The sequence below is a fragment of the Tympanuchus pallidicinctus genome, unplaced genomic scaffold, assembly GCF_026119805.1.
Source record: "Tympanuchus pallidicinctus isolate F22 unplaced genomic scaffold, pur_lepc_1.0 scaffold35, whole genome shotgun sequence".
Classification (NCBI taxonomy): Eukaryota; Metazoa; Chordata; class Aves; order Galliformes; family Phasianidae; genus Tympanuchus; species Tympanuchus pallidicinctus.
The window spans coordinates 1,893,756-1,914,713 of NW_026294753.1; the positions used below are offsets into that span (position 1 = coordinate 1,893,756).

Consider the following 20,958-nt stretch of genomic DNA (forward strand, 5'->3'; position numbering starts at 1 on the left):
CCTCCTGCACGGAGCACAGCTCAGGCAGGGACCAGCCTGACCGGGTGGGTGACACATCCACAGCACAACGCCACACGCTTCCCTTCTCCCAGTTGTTCAAAAAATAAAACAGGAGCAACACTGGCAACACAAATGACAACCCCCCCCCCTCCCCCCCATTGTCACCTCCTGCACCCAGAGCAGGGCAGCAACCTGGGAACAGGTTTGGGATGCGAGCGCCAACAACGCAGCCCTTGAGACACAGGAGGAGCGTGGGTGGCCCGTGCAAAAAAACCCCCCCAAACGACACGACAAATTAACATTAATTTATTAGAATAGTCATGAAAAAAAAAAAAAAAAAAAAAAAAAAAAAAAGAATCTCTTTACACATGTGGCGCTTCTGCTGTTGGTTTTGGTTTTTTCCTTTTCCTTTCTATACAAGAGAATTGTCGCTGCTTCTCTCTCCCTCCTGGAAGCAGGGCACGATGCACGCCGGCGGGGCGGCGCATGGGAAATACAATCTGCCCCGGGGCTGTCTTTGGTTAAGGAGCAGCGCTGCTTCCACCCCCACGTGGGGTCGAAGGAGGGGACATGCATGGGGCTGGGGGCGCTCGGCATCCGGGAGGGACAGAGAGGCCCGGGTTGTGCAGGGCAGAGGGGAGCGGGGAGCCCCGCGTGGCTGTAGGATGTTTATTGAGCAAGACCCGGTGTGAGCGCAGCACTGGGCTGGGTGGCCCTGTGGGGAACGCAGCCGTGGAGGGGGAGATGCAGACCCCGGCCCTCACCTCCGTGCGCTGCACCCCTGGGCTCAGGGGGTGCAGATGCAGCAAGAAAAGGGAGAGGGGAAGCCGGGTGCCCCCAGTTCTGCAGCCACAGCCCAACGCCGCCCCACGGGGTCACTGTGGGTTGGGGTCACCTCCAGCACAGCCCCGTGCTGCCAGTCCTGGAGCCCAGGGAGCGTCCTCAGCCCAGGGCCAGGTGCCCCCCACCCAGGGCTCCGTCCCGCTCCTCAGCCGGTCCACGGCTCGCAGGGCAGAGCTGCCCCCGCAGCTCCCATCCATCCAGGACGGTCCCCCCTTCCCAAACCCGGCGTGTAGTGATAGAGGAACCCGAAAGTGCGGGGGAGCGAAGAAAGAAAACAAAGAGAGAGAAACCAGAGGAAGGAAGCGGCAGCCCCGCATTATTGCCCCTTGGGGATGAAGGGTTCCCCCTCCTCCGGCTCCTGCCGCGGCCCCGGGTCGCTCAGACACCGCAGCATCCTCTGGCTGCTGGGGCTGTCGCTGGTCCCCGGGGTGAAGACGTCGTCGGTGCCAGGGGACGAAGGCTCCTTGGGCCGCATCACCAACCCCTCCTCGTCCTCCTCGGGGGAGGGCGGCAGGCCACCGCAGCCCTTGGGCACCTCGTTGGGCAGCTCCACCGACTCCGGGGACTGCGGGGAGGCCGGGTCGATGGTGATGATGGGGAGGTTCTCCGAGTCCGGCTTGGGTTCGTAGGCCAGTGGGTCTGGGGGGAGCAGAGAGGAGTCAGGTAGAACGCAGCTGTGGGCAAATCGGGTCGGCCTGGGGAGTGCCAGCAGGAAAGGGGGTCCCGGGAACCCCCGGCTAATGCACCGCAGGTCTTTGGGGTCTGCAGCCCCGGGCTCACGCTGACTTCGGAGGCCTTTTTCTGATCTGCGCATCCCGTTTGAAAGGCACCGGCCAGCCCAGCTCTGCTGGCACGGATTGAGAGGGGCGAAGCTGCCCTCTGCTGAGCAAACACTGCTTCGGCAAGCAGCAACGCTGAGCTGCTGCTGCTCGGGTTCCTCTCCTGCCGCCTAGCTGCCGTCCCCAAGGATGCACAGGGCAGAGGAGAGGGGATGCGGGACAGCAGAGGACACAGAACAACAGAAGGGACACAGGATAGCAGAGGGAACATGGGACAGCAGAAGGGACACGGGACAGCACAGGGATACAGGACAGCACAGGGATACAGGACAGCACAACCCCTGAGTGCCCGCACACCCAGCGATGCTCAGCATGACACCAACACCTGCGTGTCCCCCCAGCTCCATCCCACCCTACCTGAGCCGATGCGAGCCCGGGACATGGTGGGAGAATCAATCTTGTTAGCTGGCACTGTCAGGTAGGCATTCTGCAACCAGAACACAGGGAAAGCAGCATGAGGGACTGCCTGCAGCCAAAACGGCCCCGGGGAAGTGGGGAATTGATCCTGAGTCTCAGGGATGAGCAAGAGGCAGCAGTGCGATGCTGAGGGTAAATGTATCCTCCCAGCCACGCTGCAAGGACTCGCTCTGCATCTGCCTCCATGCTGCAATGACCAGAGGGCAGGGACAGCTATGGTGGAACCCCACGCAGGACAGCGGTGCCCTTCCCAGGCTGGAAGCCCCATCCACCTCCATGCCCACCCCGTCCCTCACCAGCATCCCCCTGACCTGGCGATCAGCTTGCCGGATTTTCTGCCTCCTCAGGAGCATTTGGTTCCAGGCTTCCTCGTAGGGGTCGGCCACCAGCGTGTGCCGGTTGTAGGACCGCAGCTGTGAAAACACCCAAGAAAAGGAGATGGTGAAAAATGGGAAGGGAAAGGGAGGTCCTGGCACCGTCACCTTTGGAGACGGGATGAAACAGCTGTCCGTGGGCACAGCACGTCCATTCCCTTGTGGTTCATCCCGTGGGATGTCTCATCTCACCCACCAGGAGAAAGGCTCAGCCAACAAGCCAGCCTCCCCTCAGCACATCCCAGCGTCTCTTGGGGAGGGAACAGAGACTGGGAACACATGGGGCCGAGCTCAGGATGGGCAGAGGGGCACAGCTGGCACAGCTGCAGTTCGAAGGCCACCCCAGGGAAACAAAGGGGGAACGTGGGGTGAGGGCACAGCAGGGGGCACAGCACCTCACCCTCTGCCTGGTTTTCTGCAGGTTGCTGCGGAGGATTTTCCGGATTTCCTCCTCCTTGTCCTTGGACAAGGTTGGGATGACGCGTTCCTCAGGGAGGGTTTTGGGGCTGATGTTCCTGCACGGACAGACAGCACTCAGAGTCACGGTGCCACAGCACACGGCAGGGCTGAAGGGCTGCTCGCCCCGCGGCCACTAACAGGCAGCACAGGGCGGCTGGGAACTCACTGGATGGAGACAGCAGAGATGGTGGAGGGGATCTTGCCCAAGCCCCCACTCTCCACCAGCTCGATTGCCTGCTTCATCTCCATCTTGTGATAGAAAGCGATGAGCTGCGGCTCCTTGGAGCGCTCTCCTGCTATCAGGCACTTCTTCACATACTTCTTGTTGAAGCGATTCAGCCTTCCCGACAACATGGGGAAAGAAGGAGAGGTAATGCATCACGTCTGCCCCCGGCCCAGCACACCCAGCCCCCTGCAGATCATCTCCCCCAGGCGCAGGCTGGGACCCCCTCCGGAGCCAAGCAGACCCCACGGCTCACAGCTATGGGGCACCCTGCAGGAACTCCCCCCCTCTGCACACAGCGTGGCAAAGCGGTGCAGCCCCACGCCTCGCTCACACTCAGCCCAGCACTGTGATTCACTGGGGGGAGCCCACGTGGCTTCCACAGCCTAAGGAAAACCCCAGCCCTGGATTGCCAGCCGGTAACTCAACCCCATCTCACCCACAGGTCCCACCCAACCACCCTCCTCACTTGTCTTTCCAGTGGTGATGCCCGTAGTGACCGCAGATATCCTCGATCCCCGTCAGAAGGTGATCCAGGAACTGCAAGAGAAGGCGCAGGGCACGGGCAGCTGGGGGGCTGCTGCCGCCTCTCCTCCCCATCCCCCACACTGACACGGGGTGACGGCACTCAGCAGGTTGTGACATCGGGGCTGTGGGTCCTGGGGGCCACGGGAGGGCGGGCGGTCCTACGCAGCTCAGGCAGAGAGGGGAGGCGTGGGTCGGAGCGGGCATCGGAAGACACAGAAGGGGAGAGCCCTCGCTCCGTCCCCCCTTACCTTGGGCACCATTTAGGGGCAGCTCCCGCTCCGTGCACCCGCCTGGGCGCAGCGGTGGAAGTGGCAGAAGCAGAGAAAGAAGAGGGCTAAGGCAGCGAAGGGACGCGTGCCAAGGGCCGGGAACGAGGCGTTACCTGCGTGTGGATCTCCTCGTTGATGGAGCGCTTCGTCTCCTGCTTCTTCTTCACGGCCAGCAGATCCACCAGGGGCCGGATGGTCATGCCCTGGGGAGTGGGGCAGAAGGGTCAGACCGTGGGCTGGGAAGCAACCAGCAACCAGCCCAGGGAGTGGGGTTGAGGCTGGGTGGGCTTTAAGGTCACCTCCAACCTCAGCCCTCCCACGATTGAACGATTCTATGAGTGGCAGCTCCTTGCTTTCATCATTTCCACACCCCTGCGAGGCTCTCTGCCCCTCTGGACCCACTTGCCACCGACCTGCACGAAGACAGTGAAGAAGATGACGGTGATGATGGCCGTGAGGAACATGTCCCTCATGTTAAAGTGCTCGTAGTCGAGGAGGTAACAGAGGGAGAAGGCGATGGCTCCCCGCAGGCCCCCGTAGGCAATGATGAACTGATCCTTTGGTGTCAGCTTCACGATTCGGAACTTGTTGATGAACCAGGTGAGGACCAGGACGCCTGGGGAGTGCACAGAAATGGTGAAGGGAGCTCCCAGACCTGAAGAAACCCCTCCAGAGCCCAGAGCAGTGCTGCAGCCTTTAACATGAGGGATACGCTCCTCCTTGGGTGCACGCTCATCCCAACCCCCCGCCCAGCACAAACGTGGCCTCACCCCCATCCTCCCATAAAACCAACCAGAAGCAAAGTCCAATGCCCGCTGGGGAGCAGTGCTACCCAGTCAACTCCAGTCTTGCACTGGGACCCGGTAGCCCTGAGAGGAGCCCACAGCCCAGGAGCAGCCCCAGGGACTGGCAGCACATCAAGAGCTCACCTAAAACCCTCGCGATGAGGCAGAAGAGCAGCGTGCTGATGACGAAGGTCCAGTTCCAGTAGTGCTGGCCAGCCACGGTGGAGACACCCAGGAAGATGAAGATGAGGGTCTCGCTCACGCTGCTCCACATCTTGAGGAAATACTTGATGGTGGTGTGGGACTTGTGGGAGATGTTGGCTTCCACGTAGGGCCGCATGACTACACCAGAGGCGATGAGCCTAGGGGCAAGGTGGGGGCACTCAGCAGCCGTGGGAGCAGCCCCAAGCCATGGCCCTGCAGCACGAGGCTTGTGAGACGCCAGGAATCCAGGGAAGGCAACGTAAGGGTTTTCCTTCCCCCTCGTTGGGCAGCATTGGAAGCAGGCAGCACAAACCCAACGCATTGTGAGCGCTCAGCAGGCCCTGCCTGCCAGCACGTGCCTGGAGGAGCGGGAAACGGGCTGTCAGCGGTTTGGGATCTGTGGGACAGCCCAAATGAGAGCCTCTCCCCTCTGCCTTGGTGCCCAACACAGCCCTGGCCCTCATCAGGCAAGCACTGGCCATGCTGGGAGTGCTACAGAGAGCAAATCCCCCAAAAGTGGGGTCCTGGGATAGGAGGGCACCTCATCCCACCCGCCCCCAACTCACGCCATGATGCCGGAGAGGTGGAAGAGCTCAGCAGAGAGGTAGGCCATGTAGCTGTAGAGGAAGACGAAGAGGGGCTCAATGACGCGGATGTTGGAGGTGAAGCGGGACGTGAAGGCAGCAATCAGCCCATAAATGACGCCCACGAAGACGCCGCCCAGAGACACCACGAAGAAGCTGAGGAAGCCAAGGATGATATCGATAATGGTCACTTGCTCAAAGTTGGCAAACTCCTCAAAAAGGTGGTAGAGGACCTGGGAATGAGAAGGGAGAGGGGGTTTCAACCTGCCCCGCTGGTAAGAGATCCCCTCACCTCAGAGTTCTGCTTAGGGAGCATCCTTAGGAGAGCAGAGCAGGGATGCATGCAGACACCCAAGGGAGCCTGGCCGTGTCACACAGAGCTGCATCCTGTGCTTCAGCCAGCAGAAAAAGCTGGAGGCGCTTTGCCGTCACACAGCTGGACGCACATCCAGGACAGCTCTGTTCTCCACTGCAGTCCCAGCTGCCATCCCTGCAGGGCTCCAGGTAAGGATGACCCAGCAAGAGACCGTTCCCACTTCCAGTGGATAAACCAGGACACCCAACAGCCACGTGGGGAGAAAAGCCAACAGCTGCCCCTGCTCAGCACAGAGCAAAATCTTCACGCTGTTTTGTAGCTGACGGGGCAGCCTTGCAAGGACCTCACCCCCGGGCTGCATCTCTCACTTCTGGATGTGTTCATTGGAGAGATTTTAAAGCAGGAAGGGGAGTCTGGCTTCTGAGCATCCTGCAGGGTACCTGGAGCAGGGTGCCAGGCTCAGCATGCCAGAGCTGGTTCCTGGGGACCGGGCTGGGACAGATGTGAGAGCAGAAGGCAAAAGTATTCCTTAGGGATGGGAGCGCAGCCCAGGGCAAAAAGGGAGAAAAGCTCCTGGGAAAAGCCTGGGACAACACGTTCCTCCTCACCCTCTGCAGCATGCTGAGCGGAGCAGATGGGGCGTGGGAGCAGAGCCAGGAAAAAGCAGCGGGCTGGGAGTGAATGTGGAGGTCAGCACTGCAGGGAGGAGGATGACAGCCATGCCAGCACCTGGACAAAGCCGTCCTTTGGAAACAGCACGGATCCTCTGTGCCCCTCATTGCTTTTGCTGGGTGAGCAGCAGGACCTCAGCATGGGGGCCGGAAAGCAGCATCCCCCATCCCTGTGGGAAGAGGCTGGGAGGCAGCGTGAGCCAGCAAAGCTCCACAATCCTCCCTGAGATGCAGCAGAGCTCTGAGCGCACGCTCCTGGCCTTCCCAACCCGTCAAGTGAAGCGCATCACCTCAAAGCACCTCTGCAGTGTTTTCAGCCGCTATATTTAGCTCTGCACCTGCAGAAGTTCAGCAGCAAGCACAGCAGCGCAGCCCTGCAGCCCTGCAGCGCCCAGCCTGCGCCAGCAGCGTCCCACAGACGGATGGAAGCAGCCCCGGCGCCACCCCAAAGCAAAGCCCAACACCTCCGCTCACCACCGTGACGGCGTCGTTCAGCAGGGACTCCCCAAAGACCAGGATGTGCAGCAGCTCGTTGATGTGGATCTCCTCAAAGACGGCCAGCACGGCCACCGGGTCCACGGCCGAGATGATGCTGCCGAAGAGCAGGTTGGCCAGCAGGCCGATGTGGTTGAGGCCGCTGCCCCCGATCTGGCACACGGCGTACATCAGCCCCCCCAGGAAAAAAGCATTCCAGAGCGTCCCCACCACGGCGAAGATGAGGATGGTGCCCAGGTTCTCCGTGAACTGTCGCAAGGGGAGGAAATAGCCGGCGTCCAAAATGATGGGAGGGAGAAGGAAGAGGAAGAAGATGTCTGATTTGAGGATGGGGGGCTTTTCGCCCACTGCTTTGATGAGCCCGCCGACCAGAAGGCCCACCACGATGAGCAGGCAGCTCTCGGGAACCACTTTGGACACTGAGGACATGACGTGGAAGCCTGGAGAGGAGAGAGCAGAGCACACGTTGGCTATGGGAACGGAGGATGTGGGAAGGAGGCACCGCTCCCAGCCCTCCCTGCCGTCTTTAGAACCTGCTGCTTGCCTCAGTTCCCCTTTCTCCCCCGTGCTCCCAAGCTGTGAAGTGGAAACTGGTAGCTGGGCTGACACACAGCACCACTGCTCGTCCCTGCAGCACAGAGCCCAGGAGGGGGGGCTCACTGGACCCCCAGCCCCGTGCCAGCGCTGGCAGCACGCGCAGTGCTCACACAAGCTGCTGCTGGCTCCAGCTCTTCCCAACAGAGTTATTCTCTCCCAGCACACGCAGGTGCTGCATTTACCTCCCATCAGACCCACGGGGGGCTCGCGCTGCGCCCGATGGCAGTGTCCCATCCCTTAGGATGCCTTGGGGTCACTGCAGCCCCCAGGTCCGTGCAACCCCTTACACCCCATCCCTGCCAGAGGGCTGCAGAGGCAGGGAGGGCTCCCCTGGATCGTCTCCCAGGATTTATAACGATGACTTTGAAGCGAGGCACATTTGTTCCCTGGCAAAGGGATGGGTTTCCCATCAGGCACCGCTGACACCGTGTTCCATCATTCCTTCTGGCCGCGCCATCTGCACGGTGTGGACTCAAACCCTCGGCGGCGACGCGGGCGGCTCTGCACCACCACACTGCCAGCTCGTCCCTCCCTCCTCTGGTGCAGCACAAACATGTCTGGAAAGCAAAACGCCTCCCCCTGTGCCCAGCAGTGAGTCAGCTGCTGGATCCGAGGATGGAGCAGAGCTTCGACTGCTTCTCTGCAGGGACCCTCACAGCCTGGATGGGTCTGGCATGGCCTCAAGGGGCTCTGGTGGTTCTGGAAGGTCTCAGGTGCTGTGATGAGGGGTAAGGAGCCTGCTTTCTGTGCTGGCTTTGTTGCAGCAGCGCTGCCAGAGCAAAGCCTGGGGATGGCAGAGGAGCAGCCCCCCAGAGCAGGTTCCCTATTGCACATCATGCAGGAGAGCATCCTCTGTACCACTGGCAGAGCCCAGCCCCATCCTCCTCACTCCCACCTCACAGATCAGTCAGTGCTGCTCAGGTCTTTTCTTTCTGCAGGAACAGCCCCAGGGCTCTCAGCCCGTCCCCATCAGGAGGTGCTCCGTGATCCCACCATCTCTGCAGGTGCCACACATGTGAGGTGCAGCAGCACTGTGCAGGATAATCCCTTCCCCTAGCACAGCTCATTGCAAATGGCACTCAGGGCACACCTCAGCATAAGCCAGCCCTGGCCACAGTCAGATGGAAAGCTACACAAGCAGCACGAAGCCTGCAGCTCACCGGTGCTCAGTCTCTGAGCACATCCCATCATGAATAAAACACAAATGCTGACAATTAAGCATCTCTCACTTCTTCCCCACGGGCCTCGGGGATCCCATCGAACTGGAACATTCGTGCACTGATGTGAATTTGGTGCTTTAGGTCCCTAAAAATACACTCACTCACACAGGCTGCATGTTAATCATGCCTTTGATTCCGTGGAGGCAGCTCATCTGCTATCAAACATTGTGTGCATCCAGAGCAAGAACGGTTGGGTAAACACCAACCCTGAGAGCAAACAAGGAAATGTGCAAGCTAATGGGTTCAGTCTGACTGCATGGTGAGCATGGGGCTGCAGTGCAGGCTGAGGTTTGGGGCAGGGCAGGGCGGTGGGACCGGCTCTGCAGCCTTCATGTTAGCCAAGGTCAAGTGCAGCTCAAGCTCCAAAGGGGGTGAAATCACATCGTGGAGATTTGGGGCTGTCGTGAGGCATCGCCTGCGCTGCTGAGGAGTTTGCCTTGCGGCTCCTCAGCACTGGGTGTCTTCGTTTTGGTCTCAAAACATTTGCATGGGGCTGCTTCAATCCCAGCACAGCCAGCGCAGGGCAAGAACACAACTCCTGCTCTGCAGAGCTGCTGGTGCAGGGAGCCTTTCCCTTGCTGCTGCTCAGAGGCTGCGGATGCTCAAAGAGGCCGTCAAGCTCAGCCCCGTCACGGTGAGCCTCCGGGGGTCCCCAGGCACAGAGAGGTGATGGCAAACCATGAGCTGCCACAGGTGAGAGCCCCCGGAGGTCCACCCGTGTGCTGGCAATCAGGACCTGTCTGCCCTTTCCCAGGCCCTCAATGCTGATGCGTGCGGGGCCATGTAAACATTTCCTCCCAACCCAACCACCCTGGACAGGCTCCAACCTGCACACTGTTCTGGCCTTCCTCAGCTACAGCTGGGTTACGGCTGGGTGCCGTGTGAGCTACGTGAGCTCCATCCCAGTGCTCCTTCTCTGCCTCCTGACCCCAAACGTGCCATACCTGAGCCGCCTTCTACCCAAGCTGCAGATGGGAAGGACACAGAGGGACAGGATTCGAGGACGGAGGGATGGAACAGGGAGGGATGCAGCTCAAAGAGGAGATCTATTGCCCCATGCTGCTCCCAGCCATTTGGAAATCTCCTGAGGCCACAGGCACTGCGTGCCCTTGGGGTGCTGCCATCCCATCCCATCCATCCAGACTTCTCCCCCTCCCATCGCCCCGGCGCTGCAGTGCAGCTCTCCAGCATGGGACCCAAGGTCAGCTTAGTCATCGCTCTGGCAGCACTTGGTAGATGTAAAGACCTCTCCCAGAGCAGCACGAAATGAACGTTTTAATAACATTTTAATCAAATACTTTCCAAGAGCATTTACGGTGAAAGAAAAAGCAGTGAAGCCTTTATGCACTTCTCTGCTCCAACCCCTGGGGCTGTGCTCGAGTTGGAGCCACAGAACCCCCCAACACCTAAAAATCACCCATGTTTGGAAGGAGCTGAGCCCTCATGTCTGCCCTGCAGGGCTGCCCTTCTGAAGGACACTGCAGAGAGTGCGGGCTGTATGGAGCACATGCGGCTCAGCACCAGCAGGGCCCCTCTGAAAGCCACATGGACCCTTCTGGGTGCCACAGACAGAGCACCAAACAGCACAGCCTCAGCAATGGGGCACTGCTGGGCCTGGGGAATGGAGCTGGATGGGTTCTGCTGGAGGAAAAGAGGGACAGAAGTGGGGCTGGGACAGCTCTCCAGCTGCCCAGGGTGCTGCTCAGCATTCCCTCTCCGGTGACCCCAAAACCTGCACCTCAGAGCAAGAAATGCTGTGCTGCACAGGGCTGCAGTGAGCAGAGGTGGTGGGGGAAAGAGGTTGGGCTGAGCTGTACCTGGCACGGTGTGCTTGTTGCTCTGTACCTTTCAGGTTTGGGCTCACTGGGGCCGTCCCAGAGCTATCAGCACTGTTCTTATCTCCTGCACAGCAGCAGCCTGGGGTCGGTCACCTTCTCACACAGGGCTGGGTGCACAGGGCTGTGCCAGGCAGCCACAGCTCTCCTATCCGAACCGCCCTCCATTCACTTGTTTGCAGCATGAGGGGCAGGGAAGGGGAACAAGGGGTGATTCAGTGCGGGGGGAACAACGGCTGGGCTCCGTTTGAGGGCAATAGGAGTGGGAAATCAGCTCTGGAAAATAATAAGGGCTGTATCTCTGGCAAATAGCAACGGGTCTTAATGGCTATTGACAGCCATGGGACTGGCAGGGCTGGCACCAAGGAGCTGGGGCTGTGCTGGTGCACACGGATGCTGCCCTGCTCCGTGCAGAGCCCCGAGTCACCAAAAGCAGCATCAATTAACTATGTTCCCATTCCCTGGCTTTTCTTCCTAATTAGCAGTGAGAAAATAACGAGGTTCGAGCACAACTCTTTGTCTGATCTGGAGCAAATCGTTGTGGCTCCATCTCCTCCTCTGCCTCGGGCAAAGCTCCTTTCTCTGTGCACAGAGCCCTGCAGCAGTGAGGATGCAGCACTGCAGCGCTGCCAAAACGAACACCGCTGCCCTCGGACCCCAACAGCGCTGCTGCAGTGCTGCAAAACAGGAGGAGGATGCAACGGTCCCTGGCACACCGGAGAGCTGTGAATCATCTGCAGGCAGCGGGCATGTCAGCCTGCCAGGGCTGCTCTGTGCTGACAAACAAGCTGATGCAAAGCACAGAACAGCCATAACGAGGTGCATGGATCCGCGGTTGAGCCTCCCCACGTCCGCAGGCTCTGGAGCCCAGGAGAATTTCCTGCTGGAAAACTCAGGGTGCCCTCATGCCAATTAAAACCTGCTCAACCCGAGCGCTTCCCCTTGGCTAATTAACCAGGATGAGCTGAAATGAAATGCTGTGCCCCACTGCGCTGAGCTGCAAACCACAGCCATGCAGGAGTCCTGCAGCAGGGAGGAACCCAACGCTGCTCCTGCTGCATCACTCAGCATGCTTCCACACGGCTCAGCCCAACCACTGTGCGTGGGATTTGATGCCCGAGCTGCACACAGTGCTCAAAGAAGGCAGCACGGGGCAGAGCTGGCCTCCAGGAGGGGACAGGAGAGTCCCCATCACCCTCCAGCCATGCCCCAGCTGAGCACCACTGCAGCACACAGGCAGTGCAGGGGGAACTGTACCACTGTACAGCCAAAAGCATCCCTGCAGCAAAGCACCAGCGTGGCAACCCGCAGGCAGGAGCCTTGTGAGTCCTTTGGAGAGCAGGGAGAGGCGATGCAGCAAAAGGCTCGTCCCTTGGTTTTATCTCCAAAGCACTCACAAGAAATTAACAGATCAACTGGGAGTCTTTTACAGAGCCGGTATTAATTTCCTCCCGGCTGTAAAGAGGAATGGAGAAACAAAGGGCATTAAATGCTCTTGCCCGTGTCCCCCAGTGAACAGCGTGCGAGCAGCTCCACAGCTCCCAATTTCCAGCCCTACGTTTAGATAACGCTCCTCCAAACCAGCAGAAAAGCCAAGGACACTCTGTAAGGAAAGCAGATTGCAAGGAAGATCTAATGGCTACGAACCACAGAATCACCGAGGTCGGAAGAGACCTCTGAGATCATCCAGCCCAACTGCCCACCTAGCAGCATCTCCCTGCTGACCCACATCCCCCAGTGCAGCTCCTCGAAAGGAGAACCCCACGGAGCCCTGGAGCAGCACCCCACTGCTCCAGAGTTGCCTGCAAGGAGGAAAACATGGGGACCCCAAGCAGCAGGGCTGGGCTGCTGTGCAGAGCTGGAGCGAGGGGCCAAGGAAGGGGTTGGGATGCTGTAAATGCATCACGTGCCAAGCTTGCTGCTGGAAAGCCCCAATAGCTCCAGGAACTGCGAACCTGTTGACCCAATGACCACATTCCTCTCCTGGCACATTCCAGAGCCACTCCTGGGTTGCGGCTGTGATCAGCACGACTGCAGGGTGGCTTTGCAGCAGCTCCACGCAGTGCCTCACACAGCCCTGCTGGGAACCTTTGCATCAGGAAAGTTCCACCAGCAGCACTTGAACTTTTTAAGATGGCTTTCTTAGGAGAAGGGCTCCAAAAACGGCTCCAGCTCCACGGAACAGGGCTGGGAGCTAAGCAGGAATGTTCTTTGCCCACAGTTCTGCCACTGCTGTGATGCACACAGATGGCACAAACCGCTGGGTTGGGAGAGCACAGTGCAGTGCATCACCTCCAAGGTTGGAAAAGAGCCCTCAGGCCCCATCCCAACCATCGCCCCATCTGCACTGTGTTGTATTTGTGGGACAAAGCCAAACCTTCACGAAGGCACCGCATTGCTCCAGGGCAGGAGATGCCTAAAACCACACTGCTGCACGCATTGCAGCCTTGAACAAATGGCTCCTGGAGCCCTCGGAGCCTCAGGAGTGAACTCCAGGGCAGCCCAAGGTGAGCACCACGGGCAAAGCCCTCCATGCCAATTGCCTTCCTCAGGAAGGGCAGATTTCCTCGCAGGAACACGGGCAGGAAAGACAAACAAAAGCCTTTCAGGAAATAACCTGCTGGTGTCCTCTGCGATCGCAGGGAGGATGCGGCCACAATATTGCCCTGATTACTACCGGGCTTCGGCGGCCGAAACAAAGCGATGTAATTTGCAGCACACGACAGCAATGAGCTGGGAGAGTCAGCCTGCATCGGTGCTTCCTGACAGGAGCTCCCCAGGGAAACTGAGGCACGGCACAGCCAGAGGCACAGCGCTCTGCCCTCAGTGCCGGCAGCGCCAGGGCGAGGAGCTGCCTTCCTTCTGAGCTGCCTTCTCCTGCCAACCTGCCCTTCCTTTCCTTCCCACCTGCCCTCCTTCTGAGCTGCCTTCCTTCCTTCTGAGCTGCGTTCCTTTCCTTCCCATCTGCCTTCCTTCCTTCTGAGCTGCCCTCCTTTCTTCCCACCTTCCATCCTTCCTTATGATCTGCCTTTCTTTCCTTCCCACCTGCCCTCCTTCCCTCCTGCCCTGCCCCACACATCCAGCACGCTGTGACTCCTAAGCACTGGAAGAAGCCAGCTGTAAAGGTGCAAAGGGAGCCCAGCCTGCTTCTGCAAAGGTGCCTCCTGCAGGCTCAGCAGAGAGAGGGGATTTGCTTCCCTGCCACCACCTCCCACTACATGGAACTCAGGAGATGCCCCCGGGGCCAATTGCACTGCAACTGTGCAGCCCATGGAGATGCACCCGTCCCCTTCTGATCACAACTACTTTGCACTCTTCGACCTTCTGCTCTGGGATCTCCCCCAGCCGTGTGCTGAGCCTTTGGTCACCGCTGTCCCCACCAAACCCATCCCATGGGGATGGAGCCCTGCAAGCAAAGCAGGAATGGGCAAAGCTGCTCCATTCCCACCGCAGCAGTGATCCAACACGCAGCCACGCGTGTGTGCCACCAAAGGCCTGCATTTCACGTCCTTGCTCCCAAGCAGAAGCACACGTGTGCTCCTCTGCCCCGAGGAAAGAGCAGAACACAAAGTGATGAGGTTTCCACCTCTCTGTTAATACACAGATGCCGGAAAACCAAAGGGAAGTCAGAGGGATGAGTGAGACCTCAGCACAGATGGCAATCACTGCCTCGAGCAGCACGCAGCTCCAACACGTGGCCAAAGAAACTCCTCAACTCTCAGCTCCATTGCTGCACTTTGCAGCCGAGACTGCGGAGCCACAGCAGCCCTGACCAGCAGCAATAGGTGCTGTGTGCGGACGCTCAGAGCTTTGGCAGCGCGTTCCTGATGGATTTCAGCTTTCATTTGAACAAATTAAGCCTTGGGGACCCAAAAGAAAAAAAAGAACTCGAATGCTTACAAGGCAGCTGCAGCAATTCATCATTGCTTTCCTTCACGTTTCCTCTCTCAGCACCCACAGCTCTGCCTGCAGAGCAGCACACAGAAGGATGCTCTGAGAGCAGCGCAGCCCCAGCACCCAGGGCAGCCCCTGAAGCAGTTCCATGCAATGCCTGGCTCTGTCTTGCAGATGAAGAGCTTTCTTCCCCTCAAGTTTTGGGTGGTTTCTTGCTCAGCTTTCAGCAACAGGCAGAGTAAGGAGAATTAACTGCCATGGCTGCTCCTCCTGAGCCAGCAAAGCAGAGGGTGAAGGCAAAGCACAGCATTTGGATCCTTCCCCCATAAGGCAGTGGGAACACAGTGAGTCTGCATTAATCAGGGGCTGTTTCAATTAATTAGCACGACAATTTTACACTTCTGTGGCACCAGCTGCATCAGTGCTTCCAAATCCTTTCCTGTTATTCCCGACAACAGAACAGCCACCAGCTGACACCAAAGGGAACGTGTGCTGTGCTTGGGGGTGATCTCACCCCATATCTGCAGCCTGAAGGAGGTGGGAGTCCCACATCAAAGAGCCCCACGGACTCAGGGCACAGAACTCAGGCCCTGCAGCTCTCCCACCCTGCTGTGCTCACACCATTTCCAGCACGGTGATGCAGGTTTTGGGGAAACACACCTGGCTGCTTCCTCGCTGCCTCCTCCCCAAGCCCTGCAGGTGGCATCGCTGTCCCAGCAGCATCCCCAGGTGCCACCATTTGCACCCCCAGCAAAACCTCACCCCCCCACCCACGTGAAAAACCAGAGGGGGCGGCATTTGGGAAGCGCTCAGGCTTTCTAGCACCCAGCTCTGGCTGTCAGACAGCAGCTGTCAGCCTCTAAAAATGATCCTTTGGCAATGGAAGCAGCGCATCGCGAGGGCACGCAGCCCAACCTGCAGCCCAACCTGCAGCCCTGATCTGCTCCTCCCGGCTCCTATCCCTGGGGAATCCCTCCATCCCACTGCTCCTCAGACAGCAGCAGTGTCCCCACAGCAGCCCCGTGCCGCCCTGCAGTGTGCACCTCTCTGCCCTGCAGGGATGCACTGCCTGCATTGCTTTGCACCACGCTGATACGCAGTATATGCTGATATTTTCCTGCATAGGGACAGTGGTGGCTGCAGGGAGGCACAGGGACCTCAGACACAGGGACAGAACGAGCTCTGCAAAGCTGGGAAGAGACATTGGAGCAATGACTCAGTAATTACTTCAGGCTCCAAGCAGAACCTGAGCGCTGCACTGGGCTCCGAATTCACGTCTCGCACGCAGCAATGAGCAAAAGGATGGCACAGCTCAGGGCCAAGCAGGGACCCCACAGCACTCTGCAGGAAATGACATCCCCAGAAGCCGTTTGCACTGCAAGGCACAGCAGCATGGCTGCTCCCTGAAGTGGGGCTGAGGGGACGTGCAGCTCTGGGATGCAGCAGGGCTGGGATCCAACAGACCTCAGTCCTCATACAGGATGGGAGCAGCACCTCTGTGCTTTGTGGTTCCGAAAGGCAGAGCCTGAGGGGTGCTCTGGAGATGGAGCTGGGCCTGATTCCTCCCCAAGGTTGGCAGCACACAGCTGGGAGCTGAGCAGCATGGCTCTGACCACCAGCCTCAGCCCACGGCACGCCAGCAAAGGGACCGCACTGCAGCCTGCAGGCACACTGCTGGCTCCTTCCTTCCCTTCCCCCTGGCAATGGAAAAATATTCATAACTGAGCCCAAATTGCACTGTGACGGTTCTGGGACAAAGTCTGGCTGCACTGCTCCCAGCAGCTCCAGCTGATGCTGCTCCACCTCCACCAGCACAGCCACAGTCCTGTAGCTGGGGGAGCTGGAACGGCACTGCTGCGTCTGTCCCTCACCCCCCTCTTTCTCCTACACAGCCTTAAAATACCACTGGGTGCTCAGCAGCAGCCTCCCCTTCCGCGTGGGATGAGGGGAAGCAGAAGCAGCACAGGCCTGTGGGACACACGTGGGTCACACATCAGCGCTGTGCCCCCAGGAAGGAAAGGAGCGCCCCCAGCCCGCAGCAAAAAGAAGCACAAACCTCTGGGATGCCCCTGCACTGAGCCCCATTGCCAGCCCAGCTCACGGGGGGGCACACTGCAATGGTTTTGCAGGAAGCTCCTGCAGTGCTGGGGTAGCTGGGAGAGATGGACAACAGGAGGCACCGAGCTGCAATTAAAGCCACGCTGTTAATTCCCAGCCCACCCCGTGTTCATTCCCCAATTTGAGGGAGCTGCTTGCAAATCCCTGCTGGATGTGCAGGCATGCCAAGGGATGGGCTGGGCTCCCTCAGCATCCCCAGGGGAGACGTTGTCCCTACAAGAACCCTTGCAAAGTTGCAAAGCAGCTCCTCCCGGATCTCACCCCTCCATCACAGCCTTGCATAACGCTTTCAATGCAAAAGAACCGGGCTCAAGCTCACAACCAGGAACAACTTCCCAGCTGCACAAAGGCAAAGAGCTCCCCGAGCTGCCGGGCTCCACGCTGCGGCGTCGCTCACAGCCTGCGTGCCGCCCTGCTTTTGGCCCCTCCTTTCTCCTTCAGCTTCCGCACAGACACTCCGGATTTCATCACTCATTCCGTTCCGAGCAGGATGACAGCCAGCGCAGTGCCACAGCCCCCAGCGCTGAGCAGAAGCCGCGTGGTTTGGGGATCTGAAGGCTGCATTTCCTGGTGTTCGGCTCCTCTTTACGCACCTTAAGCCACGAAGGATGGAGCCGCACCTCCTGCTTGGTTGTGCTGCTCTATGCCTTTCCACAAATGCATTGAGCTGCTGGGGCTGGAATGCTTTTCCTTGTAAATAAAGCATGCAGAAAATGGGGTTTGACCGGGCAGTGCCCATGGAGCGGGGTGGGGTACAGCAGGGCAGTTGGGGCATGGCGTGCCCATGGGGGGCTCCTGTGCCCGAGCAGCAGGGTTTGGAGCACTCAGCACCCAAAGCACCGTTCCCATTAAGTCACAGCACTCCACACTGCTGTTAAACCCAATGGGAATTGAGGTGCAAAAACCATGGGGATCCAGAGCTGCTCCCCCCCCTCCTTCACCCTCTCCCAGCCCGGAGAAGATAACAGCGCAGAGAAACCCTTGGAGCTGGGCACTGCTTTCAGCTGGGGCTGCTGCACTGCATCCCGCTCTGGGGTGATTTCCCTACTATCAAAGCTTGGAAAACACTCAGGCAACCACGGCCGCTTTGTGCCCCACAGCCCTGAGCTGTCACCCCCAGCCCCGCTGCGCTGCCAGGTGGTTTTGCTGCAGGCAGGGGTAGGAGGGAAGGGGAGCACGGAGCAGTTGGAAAGGATTTCTGCAAGGTTACAAAAGGCACGGCGTGGTTTGGAAAGGAAACAAAGCACCGAACAAAGCTTCCTCCTCACCGGCGGAGAAAGCAAAACTAAAACGTTGCTCCCCAGTCAGGGTGCAGGGAGACTCTGCTGTTAGATGGCATTGGAACCATCCGTGGGGTTGGGGGGCACTGCGCCCGCTGCCAGGCCTGCGGCAAACACAAGGTCGTGGGGAGAGAAAGGGATGCCCACTGCTGCCATGGGATGGAGGGGGGGTTTGTATGGGGTGTGCGGGGGATCAGCATGGGGATGCACCGGGGGGCTGCCCCGAGAGGACGGGGGTGCAGGTGGGGCGCTTGGGGGTCTCAACGGGGTGGTTGTGGGGCTGCATTGGGGAACCTGGGAAGCTGCATTGGGGTGCTCATGGTTTGTAAGTGGGATGCTCAGGGGGTCGCACGGGGGTTCCAATGGGGTTGCAATTGGGTTCTCAAGGGGTTGCAGTGGGGCACTCGGTCACAATGGGGCGCTCGGAGGGTCACAGTGGGGTTGCAGCTACGGCTCTCAGGCAATCCCGATGGGGTGCTCACAGGGCTGCTATCAATCAGGGGTCTCAGGGGTCACAGCGGGGGGCTCAGGGGGTGCAGCCGAGATGCTGACAGCACCCACTCCATGCACACCCTAAGGGTCCCTCCCGGGGGTCTCCCACCCCGCTGCTCTCCCCACACCACCCCCCATCTCCCCTCCCCTCCCAGCCCCCAGCCCCTACCCATCTTCATCAGGCAGGCCAGCAGGATCCAGAGCGAGATCTCGAAGGGGATGCGGACGTGCGAATAATCGATGCCCAGCACGGGGAAAGCTTTGCGGGGTTTGGAATGCCCATCGCTCGAGTGGTTGTGATGCTGTTTGTTCAGCGGGTGAACCTCCTGGGCCGTGGCGGGGGGGGCGGCGGTGATACCCCCGAGTTCTCCCCACGGTTGCTCCCCGGAAACACGCGTGGCGTTGGCCTGTAAACCTTGGCCGGGAAGCAGCTGGCCCAGCAACAGCAATAGAGCCCAAGGAAGGGCTCGGAGGGCCGCGGCCCCCATGGCGGAGGGAGCCGGGGCCGCCCCGCAGAGACGCCGCGAGGAGATGGGACGGCGGCGGAGCGTCCGTACATCCCGGGGCGGCCGGGGGGGGGGGGGGGGGCCGCGGGGAGGAGGCGGAGGCGGAACGCCGAGCGTCGGGAGGGAACGGGGGGGGGAGCGGTGGGGTGGGGCGGGGGCAGAGCCAGGCGGGGCGGGGTGAAACGGGGGGCATCGGGAACGGGGGGTGAATGGGGGGGCGGCTTTAAAGGGGGGCGATGAAAAGCGGGGTGCGACTGCGTGCGGTGCGGTGGGGATGGGGGTGGAAAGAAGGGTACGGATTTAAGGAGGGGGTACGGGGTGGAAGGATAAAGGGGGGGGCTGGAAAGTAGGGGGTAACTGCAACGGGGTGCGGTGCGATGGGAGGTGAGGGTGGGATGCAAAGCGGGGTGCAATGCAAAGCGGGGCACAACTTTAAGGAGGGGTGCAAGGACGGAGAGGGGGCTGGAAAGCAGCGTGCAGCTGCAAGGGGTGCAGTGCAAATGGGAGGTGAGGAGGTGCAAAGCAGGGTGCAGCTGCACAATGGTGTGCTGTGAAGTGGGGTGCAGCTGCTATACAGCTTTAAGGAGGGGGTTAGGGGTGAAAGGACAAAGGGGGGTGTGCTGGAAAGCAGCGTGCAGCTGCAGAGTGCAGTGGAAACGGGGGGCAAGGGGGGTGATGTGGGGTAGGGTGTGCTGAAATGCAGTGTGCAACTGCAAGGGGTGCAATGGGAATGGGAGGTGAGGGGAGCAATGCAGTGCGGGGTGCAGATGCAAAATGGTGTGAAGTGGGGTGCAGCTGTGAAGTGGGGTGTGCTGAACTGCAGCGTGCAGCTGCAAAGGGTGCAATGGGAGGTGAGGGGTGCAGTGCAAAGTGGGGTATTACTTTAAGGAGGGGGTAAGGGGTGCAAAGACAAATGGGGGTGCTGAAAAGCAGCATGCAACTGCAGTGAGTGCAATGGGAATGGGAGGTGAGGGGGGGATGCAAAGCAGGGTGCAGAGCAAAGCAGGGTACAGCTTTAAGGAGAGGTTAAGGGGCGAAAGGACAAACGGGGGGCTGCTCAAAAGCAGGGTGTAACTGCAAGGGGTGCAGTGGGAAAGAGAGGTGAGGAGCGTGGTGCAAAATGGAGCGCAGTGCAGAGCAGAGTGCAACTGCAAAGCGAGGTGCAGTCTGTAAAGAGGAGAGTGAGGGGTGCAGGAGCACGGCGGGAGGTGCTGAAAAGCAAGGTGCAACTGCAAATGGGGGCTGAGGGTTGCACTGCAAAGCAGGGCTGCACAGGGGTGACATGCAGTGCAAAGCTGGGTGCAGCTGCAGAGGGGTGCAGAGGTGCAGTGAAAGCTGGGGGTGGGGGGCTGCATTTGACCCAGAGCAAAAAGTTATGGTGAAACAGTGCAAGGACAGGGAAGTACAAACGTTTCACTAGAAGCCTGCTCTAATGTTAGAACAACAGAAAAAAGAAGCAAGGATGTTCTCTAGCCTGAGCTATGCGTAATTAGTGATAAGCTCTCCTGGGTGGAGATCTGACATGATAATGAGCAACCACCTGAGGTTAATGAGCTGGCACCGAGCTCGCGCACGCGTGTTGCTGAGGAGTTAAGTAACAGAAAGAGAGGCAGTGGATGATCCCATGCCTGCCTAGGCTGGCACCCAGCTCTGGGCGTGCTCTTGCTTTGAGAACTGTTGCCTGGCACCCAACTCTGCAAAGACCTGAAATAAAAGTTAACCGGTGCACTTCAGCTCGGTCTGCTCGTGGGTTTTAGGGCACTGGGTGTGCAAGCAGCCCTCGCTGTGGGACGTGGAGAGTGCAGCAGCGGGGTGGGGTTCAGCTGAAAGGTGTGCAGAGGAGAGGTGTGCCATGCTGTAAGCATCAGAGGGAAGTGGGGCGCAAGGTGCTGGGGCGCAGAGCAAAGGGGATGTATGTGGAGGCTGTGCTGGGTGCGAGGGCCCAAAGGGCTTGAATGCAAGGTGCAAAAAGAAGGGGGAGAAAGGGGTCTGGGCGCAGGCCCAGTGGG

At 59.4% G+C, this 20,958-nt stretch overlaps 1 protein-coding gene across 1 annotated transcript; it reads right to left on the reverse strand.

The window, feature by feature from the left end:
* Positions 1–290: 290 nt before the first annotated feature.
* SLC9A1 (solute carrier family 9 member A1) lies at positions 291–19,015 on the reverse strand. The gene is made up of 12 exons (XM_052699180.1): positions 18,613–19,015; positions 6,987–7,447; positions 5,508–5,758; positions 4,882–5,099; positions 4,366–4,568; positions 4,066–4,155; positions 3,625–3,695; positions 3,099–3,272; positions 2,874–2,988; positions 2,411–2,512; positions 2,040–2,109; positions 291–1,482 (listed from the first exon to the last, which is right to left on the reverse strand). Exons 1-12 carry the CDS (start codon positions 18,929–18,931, stop codon positions 1,160–1,162), a joined length of 2,397 nt encoding a protein of 798 aa, XP_052555140.1. The 5' UTR covers positions 18,932–19,015; the 3' UTR covers positions 291–1,159.
* Between the last annotated feature and the right edge of the window lie 1,943 nt (positions 19,016–20,958).

Coding starts and splice junctions, on each gene's coding strand:
- SLC9A1 (XM_052699180.1), bottom strand. CDS start 18,931: ATGGGGGCCGCGGCCCTCCGAGCCCTTCCTTGGGCTCTATTGCTGTTG. Junction 2,513..2,873: donor TGCAGAAAACCAGGCAGAGG/GTGAGGTGCTGT, acceptor GTGTTTTCACAG/CTGCGGTCCTACAACCGGCA. Junction 1,483..2,039: donor CCGGGCTCGCATCGGCTCAG/GTAGGGTGGGAT, acceptor TGCTCCCCCCAG/ACCCACTGGCCTACGAACCC.